This window comes from Borostomias antarcticus, assembly GCF_949987555.1.
Source record: "Borostomias antarcticus genome assembly, chromosome: 33".
In the NCBI taxonomy this organism is placed as follows: Eukaryota; Metazoa; Chordata; class Actinopteri; order Stomiiformes; family Stomiidae; genus Borostomias; species Borostomias antarcticus.
The window spans coordinates 3,334,299-3,352,643 of NC_140266.1; the positions used below are offsets into that span (position 1 = coordinate 3,334,299).

Genomic DNA, 18,345 nt, shown 5'->3' on the forward strand with positions numbered 1-18,345 from the left:
ACACTCCCTAATGAAATTGCTTTAATGATCTCCTGTGTGGTAGCTTGTCTTTGTGCACATTATTGACACTTTAATTTGCTAGACTTTTTAAAATGTAGGTAATTTACTCTGTTGAGAAAAAGACACGCTGTTTCTAACTTAGTGGTGTTGCAGACCATACATAATCTACAGTTCTTCTGAGAACAGCTGTTGGTTTTCTTGATTTCTTGATTTCAGTGAGGCAGCCGCCATTCAGGAAATGTTCAGTCTGAATTAGCCACAGTAGACTACATCAAAGCATCAAATATCCTAATACAAGGTTATTATTATCTTAATATAATTATAAATGACCCTGTTGAGTACAGATAATGTAGAGGGATGGGGGACTTTTAACACCCACACCCACCCCTGCCCTGGTTGGACCGGTTGGGCTCCGGCACCCCCTATCTGAAAGAATTCCGGATGTGAACCGTGGGCTACAGTACATACATATGCTGTTCTTCTTCAGTTTCTCTCTACAAGTGTTCCATTGTGTAATTCGAGAAGAGATGACAACTTTGGCGAAGTTGATTTCTACAACGTACTGTAGGAACATGCCGGTGCTTTTGGAAAGAACGGTGCTTATGTTATGTTGTATCCCGCACACCTCCGTTACCCGTTAGAAAGTCAGCGAAAAGTAGTTAGATTAAGGAACTTCCGACGGGACGCGGTGATGGCTCTGTTTAGGTAAGTTGTATACAGAAATTATGATCCCCTTTTTATTAATTGCATTTTATTTAGCATAGCCTAGAGTATACTTACAAAACGGAGAGTTCTTTGAAAGTAACTGTGCTCCCCGTAAAAAACAAGCTTGGACCCTAGAACATGGTGAGAACCGTGCGCTTGTAGACAGGGTTGCATAACGGGAAATCATGTCCCGTTATACGGGTCAGGATTTATGTGTCCATAGCCGAAATAGAAAAGACAAACGTGACAGATTCCCATATCCTACATGAGATCATTTATATGTTGTGTGATATGACCCAGCCGTTCTTAGAAATAGCACCTAGCAGGGCAAGGAGGTTTTAAGTTTTGTGCATAACATTGGTCAGTTAAGCAGCCGTCATAGGCAACACCATTCAAGACTAAAGGCTAATGTTGGAAAATCTCTTCAGTCCAAACATGTAACCTATGTGGTTTTACTATTTGCAGATGACCCCCTGTGAGAGATGAGAGAACTGAAGGTCTGAAAGTGAGAATGTCTTGGGGGGAGTTTATTGAGCTCCGTGAGCTGAGACTGAAAGATGACAAGATAGAGCTGACCAACTCAGAGGGGCCCCGGTCACCTCCTCGTCTGGAGAGGACCAATGCCCTGCGGATAAGCCCAGGGAAGGTTCCAGAGCTTCTCAACCGGACGCGCATCATAAGACTCCTGGGAGAAAGCGAGGACCAGCGTCTCACAGAGGACAGAGGAGAGGGACATGAGTTCCAGCCCTGTAGCCATGCGCAGCCCACCTGGTGTGACCTGTGTGGGGACTTCATCTGGGGCCTCTACAAACAGAGCCTGCGCTGTGTCAGTGAGTTTGCTTGTAGTCCAATGTCCAGTCACTGTCCAGTCAGTGTCCTGTCTGTCTACAATGTGATGTACAATGTGATTTGTCTACATGTTAATGAATGTGTGTGTGTGTGTGTGTGTGAGAGAGAGAGAGAGAGAGAGAGAGAGAGAGAAAGAGCGAGAGGAGATTGGTGGGATGATAAAGCACGAGAGTCTCATGATGTAAGGTAGGATCCATGTATGGTCTGTGTGTTTCTATGCCAAGCCAATATACAGCTTCGGGCGCACTGTTTCTGACACGACTAAATGGGCTTGTTGTGACAGAGGCTCTTTTCATTGGACTCCGTATTCATTAAGCCTGAAAAGGCTTTGATGAGGAGTTTATGTAAAGGAGAGAACATTACCATTCCTAGCAACGCAGAACCAGCTGAGAACCGTCCGCTTGCTGGCTGGACATCCCTCCTTAGTACTGCAATGAAACAGAACCATTTGCGCAGAAATTTGTGGTGTATTGGGGAGTTATTTCTATGCAAACTCAATTTTGCTCAGTTAGCATCCTGTTTGTCCTCTCACGTGTCATGATTCGGTTAGTATTTAGGGAACTTCCTATTTAAGTGTTAAATGTAAGTGTTAACCTGTAAAACTTCAAACATGGGGAAGCTGACTGTCCAGCCCTATTCTTTCTGGTGTGGCAGGTAGACTAGCAGTTTACCCTTTTAACCCTGAAAATACAGTGACAACATTTCAAATATTAATTGGATTTTCCCTATAATACTAGAAAGCGCACTTTCTCAGCCTTCAGCAAGTGTTGGAGTGAGGATTTTTTTTGATTTGTTAGATATTTTTTTAATATTATTAAATATTTGTTAGATATTTTAAAAATGTTGCCGGTGACGTGGTCGTATTGAAAGGGTTAAGAGTGTTGGGCTGAAATGTTGCTGGTTCAAATACCCAATCCTAGTAGCTGAAAAATGTGGCGATGTGCCCTTATAACTGAGTTGAATTGGCTGAACTCACTCCTCAGTATAAAACCACCCGCATCATTGAATCGCTGGCGTAGCCGGCTAAAGCAGTGTCTATGTGAGTTGGCAAGTCAGAGGACCAACGATCGAACTCTGGGTGGGCAAGTGAGGGTGAAAGCGATACCATCGAGCAACACAGTGACAGCTGTGACATTATTGAGCAAGGCACTCAACCCTAATTGCTCCAAGTTGCTCTGGATAAGAGCATCTGCTAAACTCAAATGTCAGTAGATGACCAACAATGAGCCTTGTAGACCTAGCTCTTATAGGCCAGGCCGTGGTAACAAGTACCCCTTCTCTGCTTTAAACGAAACCAAGAACAGTGACCAATTAATTAGTACAAGATAAGGTCATTCGTCATACACTCATATGACTTCGCTGCCTCTGCCTAGCGGCATAAACATATAAAGCTACTGTGAACAGGAAAATAATCCAGTACACACATTCATATTCATAATACTCACATCTCTCTCTCTTCTCTCAGTAAAATACAGTACAGTACAATACAGTAGGCTACAGCATAGTTCAGTGCAGCACAGTAAATGACAGGGTTTGCCCAGGCCTGTAGTGAATCTACATGACCAGTGGAGGACAGCAACTTACAATTGTCCCAAAAATTGATAATCTGAAAGTGTATCACTGATTTCCACTTTTTTCCTGCATGTCATGCTATGCCATCTCTTACAGCATAAACACATAACACACAGTGGTGGTAGTTGAAGGTTCAACATAAATAACCGGAACTATTCTTTTTTTACAGATTGCAGGTTCACATGCCACTACCGATGTCGTGCCCTCATCCAACTGGACTGCAGCCTGGACCGTGGCACAGTTGACCAAATAAGTGTTGTGGAGCATATAGAAACAGATACAAATGTGGTAAGAGGCTTATTAGCTGATAAAGCTGATTTATGTGTTTAATGAGTTTATGTTTTAGGTCTCACAAATATCTGTGTCTAGGGCCAGATATAGTGTGATGGTATGTGCTTCCACTGCTGGCCCTGTTGGTAGGCTACAGTGCATGGCTTCTTTGGATCATCTAATCTGTCTAATCCTAACTCACTATCTTAACTATAAAGGCAGGGATTTATCTCTGTATGTATTTATGTTTGTGTAACTGACTTGAATTGGTTAAACTCACTCAGTAGAAATACAGCCCACCTGCACCATCGAATTGCAAGCTTTTCAGTGGCGTAGCTGGTAGCACTGTTTATGAGGGGAGGTCTGTTCGTAAATCAGAGGACCCTAGTTTGAACCCATTGTGGGCAAGGTGAGGGTGGAAGCTATACTGACAAGCGACGCAGTGAAACCTGTGAAAGTGGTGCTGTTGACTCCAGGTACACAGTTGGGCTCAGCTCGACCAGTTGGGGTCGCTGTGTTGTGTGGTCGCTGGAATGAGTTTAAGGGGGGTGAGTGCAACTAAGTTGAATTGGTTAAACTCAATCGTCAGTAAAAATACTGCCCACCCGCGTCATCGAATTGCTAGCTTTTCGATGCTGTAGCTTGAAACGGTGTTTATGGTGGTCATGTGCGGTCATAAGTCAGAGGACCCAAGTTCGAACCCAGTGGGCAAGTGAGGGTGGAAACTATACTGATGAGCAACAAGCAGCGATACCTGTTACACATGCATGTCTGTATTTCGATTATCTTGAGAACCGGGCAGTGTATGGAGTTGACATTCTGTAGGTGTATTGCCCAGGATCCAAGGAAGTGTGAGAGGCGGAGAGGCAAAAAGTTTTTTCCACAAGCAAACGGCGTTTTAGGTCACTGGAACTGGACATTTTTGAAAACTCTTTCCAGGGTGAACATTTTTAGAAACTCCTATTTCAGTGTTGACGTGTGGAAAACCGGAGTCTTTACCTCGTATCTTTTGCGTGTCATGAGAACCGTGTATACTCATCCCCACAACTCGCTTGAAAAATTGTTTCCCACTTTTGTTTTGTCCTGGTGAATAGAGGGCTGGCTACAAATGAAAGTTGGAGTGGAGCAGAAGTCCGAAAGTCAATGTGCCAGCGAACTGACTATTTGTAGTTCAAAATAAAATTGTGGGCAGCGGCCTTGTCTGTTTAGTTAATCACTCGGATGCAGCTGTGCGTACTGGGTTTCAACTGGCTCCGACCGTGTTGAAACTGGGCTAGAGATCATGTGTGTGTATAGGCTACCTTTCGAATTTCCTCCCTTCCTAGGTGACTCACATTCATTGTGCGGCGTGCCAGTGTCTCCTTTGTGTAGCCTAATGCAGGCGATTTTGAGACATAAGTTCTTAGTATCCCCATATCAACTCAATTTCATTCAAACTGGCCGTGTACATCCATTCAATTGTTTAGCCACAACGTTACAAGAATCATCAGTGTAACCGCTTTAGCCACTGACCGCTACCATTAATATTATGGAAGCTGCTGCTAGTTGTTGTGAGCTCAAGAGCTAACTGGCTATCCCGCTCTTATTGTGATGGATTTGCATTGGAAGCATTGGAACTGATGTGTCCAGGCGACAAGACCTATCTTAATTTATCAGACATTATTTCATGTCATTTCAATTCACAGCTATTTCAGTGGCATGACTAGCTTCCGTCCTACCAGTCCTGAACAGAAACAAGCCAGCCACGCACATAAGCCAGGCTTGACCTGGCCTGGTTTTGAAACTGCCTGCCTTTTTCCAAACAGTTTCCAACAGAGAGTTACCAGATGGTTTTGCGAAGCAAAACATATAATGTAATACATATAAACAGGTACACAAAATTTCACATAGCTGTTAAGATTTTAACCAGAGATCAGTTTAACATGGCAGCAATAGCCTACCTAAAGCTGCTGCGGTAAGGATGCTGCAGAAATGACATCTTGGCTAATATTGCAGATAACTGGTAGCTAGCAAGGTCTGCGAGGTTAGCTTTGACATAGCATCTAAATATACATGAATTAAATGTTTTAAATTAAAAATGTAATAGTAATATTAATTTATTAAAAAAAAAAAAAAATCAAAATACACAATTAGTAAGTTGTATGATAAGGACACAATAAATACTTATGAAGAAAAGATCTTTAATATATTTTTCTTGGTCTTGAGGGTCACATAGTGCGGGTGACCCAACCTGTCAAACATGTGCTCACTTGCTAAGATTCGATACCAATTACCCCCTCAGTGAGCTTCTTGTCTTTGAAATTCAGAGTTTAACATTTTTTTTGAAAGATTTTTCAAGGTCCATTGGATGACCAAAACGGTGGTAGAGCAATTATCAGACTTTCTCAAAAGTGCTAGTTTTGTCAACGTTTTGATCTGAACCATTATATATGATCATACGTAACCTTAAAACAGGGCTAAACATGATTTCCCCCTTTACTACTCCTTTAAAAATGGCCGTAGTTGCAGAAACACCCATAAAGTGTCATGTTATTCCATCACGTGACTTTTTTCTTCTCTTTCTCACGTTGCCTTAATCGTTGCTGATCCGGAAAGGACGGGGTGGGGTGGTGTAGGTGGGGTGGGGTGGTGTAGGTGGGGTGGGGTGGTGTAGGGTGGGATGGTGATGTCATAGCGGGGTGGAATTTCCCCTCAGCGTCCAATCATGGCGTGATGCGCAGGTTTGTTTATTTTCTAAACTCAACCAACCGCCTGGGTGGGGCTTCAGCAGGCGAGGAGGGCTTTGGAGAGGCTTGTCCGCATCCTGTTCTCACAGAATAGCCTACTTCTCGTTCACTAGAAACGTGGTCAGAACAGGAAACTTCTAGTCTACACATTATACGAATAGATCATTGTCCAAGTTTTCAAATTCACCAGTTGTGTAAAAGATTAGTGGAAAGTTATCTATATTGCTTTTTATTACGGAGTCTGAGTCAGAATTAGGATTTAGTTCAGCAAGTTGATCTTGTAGCTCATTCGAACATTGAAACTTTTGATCAGTTACTTATTGTCTCGTGAGTAGTAGGCTAGTCTAGTAACATTGCGATCATGAAAGATAATAAGAGTGGCTCGGATAAGACCCCATCCTTCGAGATGACGTGGGGCAGCTCCACCAGCAGCGGTTACTGCAGCGAGGATGAGTCCGATACTGAATTCGAGCAGTACTTCACAGCCCGAACATCATTCATACGCAAACCCAAGAAAGAGAAGGTAAGACAGGAAGGACCATCCGGTGGTCATGCGACTGATATCGCTTAATTGAATTGCTCCAGAAATGTATCATTCTATGAAAGACTAGAGTTGTGTAAAACAGTTCAGATTCAGAAGGCCCAGCAGTAGTTGTGCCTATTGTGACAACTCTGCATGTCCGTTTGTATGAGATTAACATACATTAAGATTATTATGAGATAAGATTACGATGAGGCAAAAAACTGTACTGTATAGATAGAATTGGGGTAAACCCTACTTTATCACTGTAGAGTACAATTAATAAGGCCTACCGACAGGGGGCAGTAACAGGCTGAGAACAACCCTATAACCTCATTGAGAACAACCAAGTTCGTTTTTATCTATTGGCATTTTTATCTGCACAGACATCACACCTACAGTTAAAATTGACCAGAAATCAAACATGTACATTTAGGCTTTGGTTTGGCTGAATGACACATGCGGGGGAGGGGACAGTTTATTGCTCAATTTGTTCATGTTTCCAAAACATGTTCCTAGGGTGCATTAGTCACCCTTATTGAGCAATGAGGAACACACTCAGAAACTATTACTCATACAGTCTTTATTTTAATTTCCTCATACAGTCTGACCATCCACATGGATCATGCTTCTAACCATTGCCTGAGAGTAGCCTAGTTGGCTCATATGTTGTGATTGCCTATTGACTAGTTAACAGCTGGACATTAACTCAGCAGCCTTACAATTAAGCTTTCAGACTCAAGTTATTGATCCAATCTCACACAGCCTGACATTGATGAATGTGGTGGTTTGTGGTTAATGCAGAACAGCTGTGGCCAGTTCATTTGTCAGGTAACTATCCAATTGGAAATCGTACTGGGCGTTATATCCACCATAAAACTACCTTTTGTGAATAGAATGGCAGCTGTTATATGTCGGAGACATGGCTTCAAAAATGGTCTTAACCTGTACTTACTTATGGTTTTAGTAGGGAGACTGTTGCTAGGCGAGAGGACAGACGTGTTAGTGGTTGGAAACCTCCAGAGGGATTTATGGGTATTGATCAATGGATTTTTTACCCCATTACTAAAAGATGCTACGCTACACTCAATGGGAAGATGAAGACTCATTGAGCACTTAACCATAGGACGAATAATGTGTGTATCACCATTCCACCGAGTGACATTTGCATGCAGACAGTGAGGAATTGACCAGTAAATGCAGGAAGTGCATAGTTGTGGTTGCTGTGAGCGTAAGAGTGCAACAGATGCCAGAGGCCACATGTGCGTGTCTGAAAGATGACTGAGGTCGTATGGGTGAGGAGGCAGCTGACTCCACAGGATATGAATGTAAAACAGAGCAAGGCTTTGTGTCCCCCACACTCTGCGAGGAGGAGGAGGGGAAGACTATTTTTACATGAGTGCAGACTTTCGGAATGCTGTCCAAAGCTGTTGCAGTCATCACAAACAGATGCACAATCCACTTGCCCCCCCCCCCCTCTCTCCAGAGATGGGAGGAGTTGAGGAACTGGATTGGACAGAGCTGACATCACCGTGCTTTGCTACGTTGACAGGAAGTTTGGAGTCTGATGCAACGAGGAATAACTTTGTGAAAGAACTAAGGAGTGTTGCCTTCAGCTGGCTTTTCACACGGTCTAACAGTCTTATTGTATGTGAAAGCAAGAGGAACTTCTATGAACTGATATGATCTTTTCATCAAGTCCATTTTACACACGCTGTGCTTCCTCTTTGTTCAGCCATCAGCGGACGCCCAGTCTGACCCCTGTGTACTCGGCTGTAGCACTAATGAAATATTTTCTTGCCTCAGTAACCCCCGGGTCATCCCTCCGAATTCTCATTAACCGTATGTCTCAGCACAGCTCATGTAATGAGATGTTGTGGTAGCTTGATCGATATCATGATATCTACAGTCTTCATCAATCGTTTTATTCTATTGATGATACTATTGATTTACTGGTATGTTTCTCCACATAGAAGGTATAATAATTTCTCAAGGTTCATTTAAAGCTTTATGCTGACACCTGGTGGTAGAGAATACATTGCCAGACCAGTTGCAACTCACAACTAGGTTTCATCTCTCGCAAGATGAATGAGTGTGCAAAATGAAGATACGGTAGTATCTGACAGTTGCTTTAGCGAGTGAATGAATGAGTGTCGCCAATAAAAAACTGACACACTGACTTGTTGCTCCTTTCTGCCTGGCCAGGATGAACAGATCGAATTGGGGAAGCAGGAGTTGTCAGTCCCAGAGATCCAGCAGAAGATTAAGGAGTACAATGCTCAGATCAACAGCAATCTGTTTATGAATATGGTGAGTATTAACTAGAACAGTTAATTAACAAACTTAATCTCAATATTAGATGGGCCTCACAAACATACAACGATCGTGCAATTTATTTCACGTGAAGAATCTTAACTATAGCTTTTTCACCCTGGACAGAACAAAGATGGCTCCTACACTGGCTTCATTAAGGTCCAGTTCAAGCTTATTCGGCCGGTGTCCGTCCCCCCGCCCAGGAAGGGCACGGCTACGCAGGATGCTGGAGGCAAGAAGACTGGTGGGGTCAAACGTCGAACCTCCTTCTACCTACCCAAGGACACATCCAAACACCTGCACATCAGCTCCCGCACACGGGCGCGTGAGGTCATTGAAGCCTTGCTGAAGAAGTTCACTGTGGTGGACAACCCTGGCAAGTTTGCTCTGTTTGAGCGTAGCGAACGCCATGATCAGGGTAAGCCTATTAAGTTAACTGTTTTTTTGTTTGTTTGTAGGATGGGGGTTATTTGATGTTTGCTGAATTTATTGCCGTTGACAAAGATATTGTTGTATAAAGGTGATTTGATGAATTATTCTCTGTGTCTCTCAGTGTACCTGCGCAAGCTGTCTGACGAGGAGCGTCCGCTTCACCTGCGCTTGTGTGCTGGACCCAATGACAAAGTGCTCAGTCTGGTGCTAAAGGAGAATGAGACCGGAGAGGTCAACGTGAGTTTCAACACTTCTGAAGGAATACATTTATTGCCAAATCTATCACCTTCATTGCCTCTAGAACAGGTTTCCTCAGTGAAAATGGGACTTGGTATCTGACCTTGTGGAACTATTACAGTCATGGATCATTGTCATATTAGTTGTTTGATAACATTTTGCAATGAATGCGTTCCTTCTCTCTGCTGTAGTGGGATGCCTTCTCAATGCCTGAACTGAAGAACTTCCTGCGGTTTCTGCAGCGTGAGGAGGAGGAGCACGTCAAGCAGATCGTGCGGCGCTACGCTCTAGCCCGCACCAGGATGCAGGAGGCGCTCGCTGGCTCCACCCCAGGCTGAAAGGACCTGCCCCGTGGGGATAGCATGCACCTCTTGACTAGCGACATCAGAAGATGGCCGGTCATACCTGCATCCGCAGATCCCAGAGAACATAAGCTCAACACCTCCCTCAAAGGAGGAGAGTGAAAGAGAGAATGAAAGAGAGGACGCGAAAGAATGACCGAACAAGCGCGAGCGAGCGTGAGAGAGAGTGAGAGATATGAAGTGCCTTACACCTAGAGAGAGTTTGTCCTGCTTGAGAGAGAATGAAAGAGAGGACGCGAAAGAATGACAGAACAAGCGCGAGCGAGCGTGAGAGAGAGTGAGAGATATGAAGTGCCTTACACCTAGAGAGAGTTTGTCCTGCTTGAGAGAGAATGAAAGTGGAGAGCATGTGAGACTGTAGCTGATATGGGAGACTGGCTTAATCCAGTAAAACCTTCCATGATGGGGCAACCGTTTAATTATCCTGGGTACCTGACCTGTAATGTTTATCACCTTTTATTCTCACTGGCATGAGGGTCTTGAAATTCCATCTTTAGTAGCAACCAGGATAACGCGAGACAATAGCTCCTTGGGGTTCTGACTAAAAAATAAAGAGGATTGTGTTGAATTGTGGTTTATTATTTCCAGACCCAAATGTGAGAATAATAGTGAGGAAACGCTATAAACCAGTTATTCAGATTTTTATTTGACCCCCAAAGTCTTCTACTTCATGTAACTTGTTGCTGTCCCTGTGTGAGTCTGAATGGTGTTTGGACATTATGTAGGAGCTGTCAATGTCCAGCAGAGTGACAACCCCCAGGTTAATCTATTTGACAGAGGGCATCTACTCGATGGTCACAGTTCAACTGAAAGCTGACAAATGATTCATTTAAAAAGATGACTTTTGTTTGTTTTGTTCATGTTTATGTTGTATGTTTTTTTTCTGTGTTAAATCTGCCTATTAAGATCATTTTCGAAAGTCACTGACATTCATCATGTTTGTTTTCTTTACTGCAGCTGCCCACGAGAATGTGCGTAGGCCTATGCCTATTCCAACTTTTACTTTCATGAGCAGACAACTTTTTATAACATTGTATTAACCTAGACATGCACTGTCCCCTTTAAATAAAGTTTCCTAGTTTCTTATCTTTCTTTACATGCGACTTTGTCCTATTTTAACCATTATTAATACATATACAACGGTTGTGGGTACATCGAAGACAGGATACAGTGGCTGAAAATAAAAGTTCAAATTTAGCGTACTGCGCTGAAAGCAATTCATGGTGACCCTCGTTTTGTATGACTGATTAACCCGGTGGGTAAAGTGTCCGTCTGTGGACCAATAGAAGCATGTAAATAGGTGAAACGCCGCCCGTTCGGGCAACCCACACCAACACGTAGTAAGCGGCGGTTTGCTAAAAGTCAGCTGATCATGCTCACAATGTTCGGTCTGGATTTAATGGTGCATTCGTTTGTGGTCGGAGGTGGTAAGTCGCAAGTAGCAAAATACCCACCTCCGACCTGTGTGCATTCGAGCTATATACCATTATATCACAGTTACCTAGTTATATCTATATACTATTATATCACAGTTACCTAGTTATATCTATATACCATTATATCACAGTTACCTAGTTATATCTATATACCATTATATCACAGTTACCTAGTTATATCTATATACCATTATATCACAGTTACCTAGTTATATCTATATACCATTATATCACAGTTACCTAGTTATATCTATATACCATTATATCACAGTTACCTAGTTATATCTATATACCATTATATCACAGTTACCTAGTTATATCTATATACCATTATATCAGTTACCTAGTTATATCACAGTTACCTAGTTATATCTATATACCATTATATCAGTTACCTAGTTATATCACAGTTACCTAGTTATATCTATATACCATTATATCACAGTTACCTAGTTATATCTATATACCATTATATCACAGTTACCTAGTAATATCTAGTGCATTCGAGCAACTGGGGGCTGAGAAACACATCCGAATTTGCGACGAGGAAGTGCGAGTTCATGCGGTGTTTTATTTAATCATTCCTAGTAGCAAGTCGGAATTTGCCACCTCCGAGTTATAAACGAACGCACCCTAAGCTCGCTACCCTGCTACCGTTGCTAGCTCGTCATCTAGTAGGATGCTGTCTTGTCAATTCCTCTCTTGTGTTTGGGGTTGAAATATAACGCGACATTAGTGCCAAACGTTACACATAAGATGAATACACACGGGCACTGAACATTGGAGAGATATTTACGTTGCTTAGAGGAGGATGACAACAATACAGTATGTGCATTTCTCGATAAATACGTAACGTTACCAAGCTAGCAAGCTATCTGTTTACTCCTGGTTAGCGACGTTAGCATCCGCTAGCTGGGTGCTAGCTAGCCACAGCTAGCAGGATAGAAGCATTAGCGGAAGATCAACAGCAAAAGCTGTTGGGAGCTAACGGCTAGCTAGTCACGTTAGCCATTCGTTTGTTAGCTAGCTAGCATTCAATTCTTCATTCACAACCTGCGAACCAGCATTTGGCTTTTAATGTTCTGCGCTGCCAGCTGGCCACCTATACTCTGTCTGCTAATATACAACAACAACAACAACAGTTGTCAACAGTGACAACAACAGTTGCCAGTTATCTAACTAACCTTATCCTAGCTCTTTTCTAGTACTGGGTTGAGTGACCCAATTAGGTTGATGATGCATGTGGCATAATACATTAAGCAGACATTATGTAGATATTCTATACTAGGCAGACATGTTATCTAGGTTATCTAGTTGAATACAAGTACTACAACAATCCTCCCACCTAAGCACTTATTATATTATATTGCACTGTACTTTATATTGTGATTCTTGCACTTTGCCTTCAGCACTAGATTATGCTCTTAGTCACTTGTTTTAGAAAGAAGATGCACTTGTGAGTTCTGGCAAGTAGTAGTACATTGGCTCTTCCTACGTTAAATGCAATTATTGTTAGTCGCTTTGGATAAAAGCGTCTGCTAAATGACTAATGTAATGTAATGAATAGTAAAAGATGTACTAACGCGTGTGTGTGTGTTTCAGATCCACACTCGTCTGAATACCTGACTGGCTGGCCAGCTTACAAACATTGCCCAGAGAGGGATAATGAGCCATCATTAAAGATGGGAGGAAGTGGATCAAAGGCCAAAGGTGTTTGGCCTTTTGCAGGTTCTGGAGCAGGAGGCGATTCAGTGAGCGAGGGGAGTGAGCAGTCTTTAGCCCGGCTCAAAGGTTCGAGGAACGCAACACCGTTTGTTTTCACAAGGAAGAGGTGAATGATCCCCAGTTGGTTTTCAAAGGAACTTCTTAATTTGCTACTGATCGAATCTACATCACATATATTTTAACCAATGTTTTGTGTTGATAGTTCTTTATACTATGATGAAGATGGTGACCTGGCCCATGAGTTCTATGAAGAGACAGTGGTGACGAAAAATGGCCGGAAGAGGTCCAAACTGAAGAGGATTCGGAAGAACCTTATACCTCAGGTGAGTTGATTGATTCCTGCACACCCTGTTGACAGACTCATTTGGGGAAAACTTCCAGTTCTTTCTTTGTGTGTTGATGTCAATGCATGTCTTGCCTGTGTTTGCAGGGAATCGTGAAGCTCGACCATCCTCGTATTCATGTCGATTTCCCTGTTATCCTCTGTGAGCTGTGAATGTCACAAGGCTGCTATGTGGAAGACACCTGTTACAGTCTGCCTAACCCGACACCAACTCCCTCTTAAAAAAATCAAGCCCCACTTAACCCAGGTTCCACCCTGAGCAGTAGCTTAGATCTGAGATGTCCCACGACCCCCTGAAGCTGAGTCAACTGGAGCTGTGGACAGAATGAGGATTAAGGTGGAGTAGATGTCGTGGGGCAACATAACATTTAGAGTAACAGTTCTGCCTTTTGTGACATATGTAGACAAGCGTGTGTACATTTGTGTGTGTGTGTGTGTGTGTGTGTGTGTGTGTGTGTGTGCGCGAGAGAGAGAGAGGGGTAGCTCAAGATTAAAGACAGTTCATGAATTCCCATCCTGTATATATACCATGTTTCTGTTGTAATATTCTATCTAAGTCTGCCTCTGTGATCAGAGCCCAGACCTGCACTAGTGAATTTTTGATGTAAATAACGTTTTCTGAGTTGGAAGTTGGAAATACTTGAATAAATGATTTACTGAGCTAAATGTATTCAGCATATCCTCACTCAGCACCTCTTTGTTATGAAATATTACATAACGTGGGTATAAACATAACTTTTTTTTCCATAACAATCAAATGTAACCTAAATTGGAAGCATAGTACATGGCTATTTGGTACCTGTTGTTGGTGCAATACATCTATTTAGATGAAAGGTAGCATCATTCTACAATGTTAATTGCTGTGACAAATACTGGATATTGTATACATATATTCAATGGATTGTCTCAATAATTCTATACTGCTTTCAGCAGTTTTTATTTTTATTTTTATGTTCTTTTAGAGCACTTTACTCTGTTACAAAATGATCACATCCCAATGTTCACAAATGAACATGTTAATTCCAAAATGATGCATACTACATTAGGGCAGTTATCAAATAAGAAGGTATAATCATATCTTCTAATCTGTATTGTAAAGAGTATACTATATCCATATTTGTCCATCTGCATTTCATTTTATGTCCCAGGAACTTTGAAGCTTTTCGGGCCCCTGTAGGTAATTGTGTGGAATGTAGATGGGCGTGTTTGGGTGCCAGAAGAGGTCACTTTGATGTACTTCCTCTTCTTTGCTCTTTGATTTGGGTTAAGCACAGTAAGATATGATTTTAATATTCCACAGAGGGATGTACAGAATAAAATCAAGATTCATAAATAATGTGTACATAGTGCACACAAAATAACAAGCAATAAATATATGGGACATGAATTAAATAAAAAGGAACAATAGCTGCAAAAAATAAATATATTTAAAAAATGAAAAACCTAGCCAATGTGACAGGGTATTGGGGGGCGGTGTCCTGGCACAAAGGAATACCTGAAACACTTCTTACACTTGGGCGGGATGAGCCTGTGGCTGAAGGTGCTCCCCATCTGCCACAGCTCGTCATAGAGAGGATGTTTGTCCCTCATCCTCCTCTCCACCACTACCATTGTTCAGTTTTGGCTCTACAACAGAGCTGGCCTTCCTCACCAGTTTATTTAACTTGTTCGTCTCTCCAGTCCGGATGCTGCCTTCCCAGCAAACCACGAATGGTGCACAGATCCATTGACTAGTGAAACTGTGGATGGTTGCAGTGAGAGGTTTGATCTTAGTAAGCAGGAGGGTTTCAACCTGAGCTTGGCCATCTGGAAGTGCAGTTTTCAAGTAATGCACTAACTCAACCAGGCCAGACTGTAGTGACCTCAGTGTGACCTCAAAGGACTCAGCATAAAAAAAATAGGTCAAATTATCAAAATGACAAAAAGAAACCATGTACTGTGCAGCATTGTAGGCCAAACCATTGAAAATATAAACATCCAACATGGCCAATGTTATCCATTTTGGATTTGGGGCTCTCACAAAGTTAGCCTGCATTTTTGCGAGGAGCATGGGGGCTTAATTAGCTTTTTAACCTGACAAATCTACTGAGAAACACGGTCACGGAGGTGCTGGAAATGACCCAACTAACTAACGGACTGATTGAGACTCAAAACTAATCACGCTGTGCTCATTTTAGCCTCACCCAGAGGGCTTTGTGAAACAGAAGGTCACCATATTTTATAAGGACCGCCTAGGGTTGTACACCTATTATACTATGTGTCACCGGTGAATGGTGGACTGTCTCAGGTTACCAGTCTTGCTCAGCACCCTGGAGAGGGAGAGAGTGAGCAGGAGGGGTGTTGTTCAGTTTACAGTAAGTCTGGGACCCCGGTGGCTCTCTCACAGGAAAGTTCATGTAGGCTACATTACTGTAAGTCATATCTGCTCCCCTTCCATAGACAATACGGTTTGTATTTTGTCATTTGTCTGCAGATGGACTTGGTTTCCACCATTGGGGAGAGTGTGGCTTTGGGAGCAGCTGGCATTCTCTGGGAAGACTCCACATAAGCAACAAAGCAAGAGTCTAAACTCTTTTAAATCACACCACATTACGGAAGTTGCTGACTGAGGAATGAAAATGGCTTCATGCCACTGATTTACCACCTCACATGATTACAAGCCATGCATGACTATCAGCTGATACTGGCTATCGTGCCCTGGTGTAGCATCACAACATTGCTACTCTATGGTGATTTAGTAGCCTATGTTTATTTTAGATCCTCGTCAGTGTAATGTCCAGTAGATAAACCGAGGTTCTCAGAGTAGGCTATAGTATAAAGTACAAACGTTTATTGGAAAACAAAGGATTTAAAAAGGTATATAATTCTCATTAGCAGATCGGGTACAAAAGTGCTTGGTTTGTAACGAATGCTTGCAACAATTACCAAAGTAGAATAAAACAGACCACATCAATCAATCAATCAATCAATCAATCAATCAATCAATCAATCAATCAATCAATCAATCAATCAATCAATCAATCAATCAATCAATCAATCAATCAACCAAAGCTTTATTTGCCCACATCAGTGATCAGCCTATCATTCCGATCATGGAACAGAGAATGCTGCGCCCGCTGTCATACCTGTGGGAAGGTTTTCTAGAGCCGTGTGTGCCAGTTTGCTTCCCGTAGGGCACCTGACGCAGTCTTTACCGTAATACCTCCACTAGGAGCGCACATGTCACATTAGCTGTTGGCGAACGACTGCTAATCTTCCTGTCGTCCACATATGTTTTATGTTGACAACAAATCTCTGTCTGTTTTAACCACAGCTGCTCCTGTCTGAACGATTAGCCGATCTGCGGGGTCCGCTAGGCCAGTATCTGCTCAACTTGTCCACGGCAGCTCTAGTCAGACGCTGTGTGGCTCCCAGGGCCGCTGTGTGGCTCCCAGGGCCGCTGTGTGGCTCCCAGGGCCGCTGTGTGGCTCCCAGGGCCGCTGTCTGCGCCGACACCCGGATACCAACGCCTACTTGCACCTCGGTCCTCTCACACAGCATCAGCAGCCAGGGAGGCAGGCCGAAGGTCACTGGCCATGCTCTGGGAAATTGAGAGGGTGGGCTTTCACATGCATGGACTTTCAGTGCCAGTGCTACAGTGGGTTCCAAGGTGAGGAAAAGAAGATTGGCATAAGAGTTTAATTATCAAGCATATACACACATACAGTATACTAACATAAAAGAAAGAGGACAAGGAATAAGCCAGTAGGATTAGCCCCTATTAAATAGTAAGCAGTCTTCATGGTTGTTTAAGCTTATTTCTTTAAGGTTTGAATGTGTTATCTCAATATGCTACCTATTGTCTCACAGGCTGGTCTGATATAGGAATAAAGCCCCATTTTGAACCATGACCTCGTGTCCCGTGTCTAGTAGCCGACTGGAGGGAGCTACAACATGGCTATTATGTATCTGTTGGTGCAATACATGTACTTAAACAAAAGGGGGCAGCATTCTACCATGTTTATTGTTGATAAATCATATGGCTCCACTGATACTGTATATAACTGTATAATATTCTGTGGATTGTCTCATTAATTCTATACAGCTTTCAGCAATGTTTTGTTGTTGTTGACATTTTTTATGTTAGTTTACACAATCGTTTTAGAGCACTTTACCCTGTTACAAATGATCACATCTTAATTTTCACAAATGAACAAGTTTATTCCAGGATTATGCATACGACAATAGGGTAAAGACTCTACTTGTCCATGTCCAAGTATTGGTCCATCTCCATTTCATTTTATGTCCCAGGAACTACAAGCCTTGGGCATGGCAGGCTTTTCTGGCCCCTGTAAGTAATTGTGTGGAATGTGAATGGGCGTGTTTGGGTGCCAGAGGTCATTCACTTTGATGTACTTCCTCTTCTTTGCTCTTTGATTTCTGTTAAGCACAATACACATGAGAACTAAGCCGGTCACAAATGAATACATAGTTAAGCACCACAAACATACTTTAGCATACTTTAGTCACCTGTACTGATCAATCAATGTGGATTAGAAAATGTAAAAGTGAGCCGTGTGTGTACAGTGTATGCGTGTGTGTATGTGTGTGTGTGTGTGTGTGTGTGTGTGTGTGTGTGAGAGAGAGAGAGGGTGAGTGAGTGAGTGGTGTCAGGTCTCTTTATGAATTAAAGTTCAAAGAGAAATCTCCAGGTATAGTATCTAATAGATCATTAGATCTAATCTATGGTCAGCTGGGTTATATGAGTCCTCTCTATGAAGTGGAACTACTGTATGGTTCAGATTTGTGGCTCTGTGCGTCCAGGGGAGGTGAGCGGGTGTGTGTTTCCAATTCCTCTCATATTGTTTTATCTTCC

General features: G+C 42.6%; 2 protein-coding genes across 4 annotated transcripts; both read left to right on the forward strand.

Moving 5' to 3' along the window:
* The first annotated feature begins 449 nt into the window (after nucleotides 1-449).
* On the forward strand, nucleotides 450-11,074 carry LOC311327692 (ras association domain-containing protein 1-like). Of its 3 annotated transcripts, XM_084460777.1 has the most exons (7): nucleotides 450-705; nucleotides 1,171-1,535; nucleotides 3,296-3,414; nucleotides 8,848-8,952; nucleotides 9,082-9,373; nucleotides 9,509-9,624; nucleotides 9,816-11,074. In XM_084460777.1, the coding sequence occupies exons 2-7, from the start codon at nucleotides 1,217-1,219 to the stop codon at nucleotides 9,960-9,962; spliced, it is 1,098 nt and encodes a 365-aa protein (XP_084316903.1). In that variant the 5' UTR covers nucleotides 450-705; nucleotides 1,171-1,216; the 3' UTR covers nucleotides 9,963-11,074. The 3 variants fall into 3 exon arrangements, with proteins under 3 accessions (XP_084316903.1, XP_084316904.1, XP_084316905.1); XM_084460778.1 differs by lacking the exons at nucleotides 450-705; nucleotides 1,171-1,535 and adding an exon at nucleotides 1,648-1,740; XM_084460779.1 differs by lacking the exons at nucleotides 450-705; nucleotides 1,171-1,535 and adding an exon at nucleotides 1,658-1,735.
* A 1,027-nt stretch (nucleotides 11,075-12,101) lies between these two features.
* On the forward strand, nucleotides 12,102-14,051 carry LOC311327543 (tumor suppressor candidate 2-like). Its single transcript, XM_084460623.1, has 4 exons — nucleotides 12,102-12,247; nucleotides 13,025-13,253; nucleotides 13,350-13,470; nucleotides 13,578-14,051. The coding sequence occupies exons 2-4, from the start codon at nucleotides 13,105-13,107 to the stop codon at nucleotides 13,641-13,643; spliced, it is 336 nt and encodes a 111-aa protein (XP_084316749.1). The 5' UTR covers nucleotides 12,102-12,247; nucleotides 13,025-13,104; the 3' UTR covers nucleotides 13,644-14,051.
* Nucleotides 14,052-18,345: the final 4,294 nt, after the last annotated feature.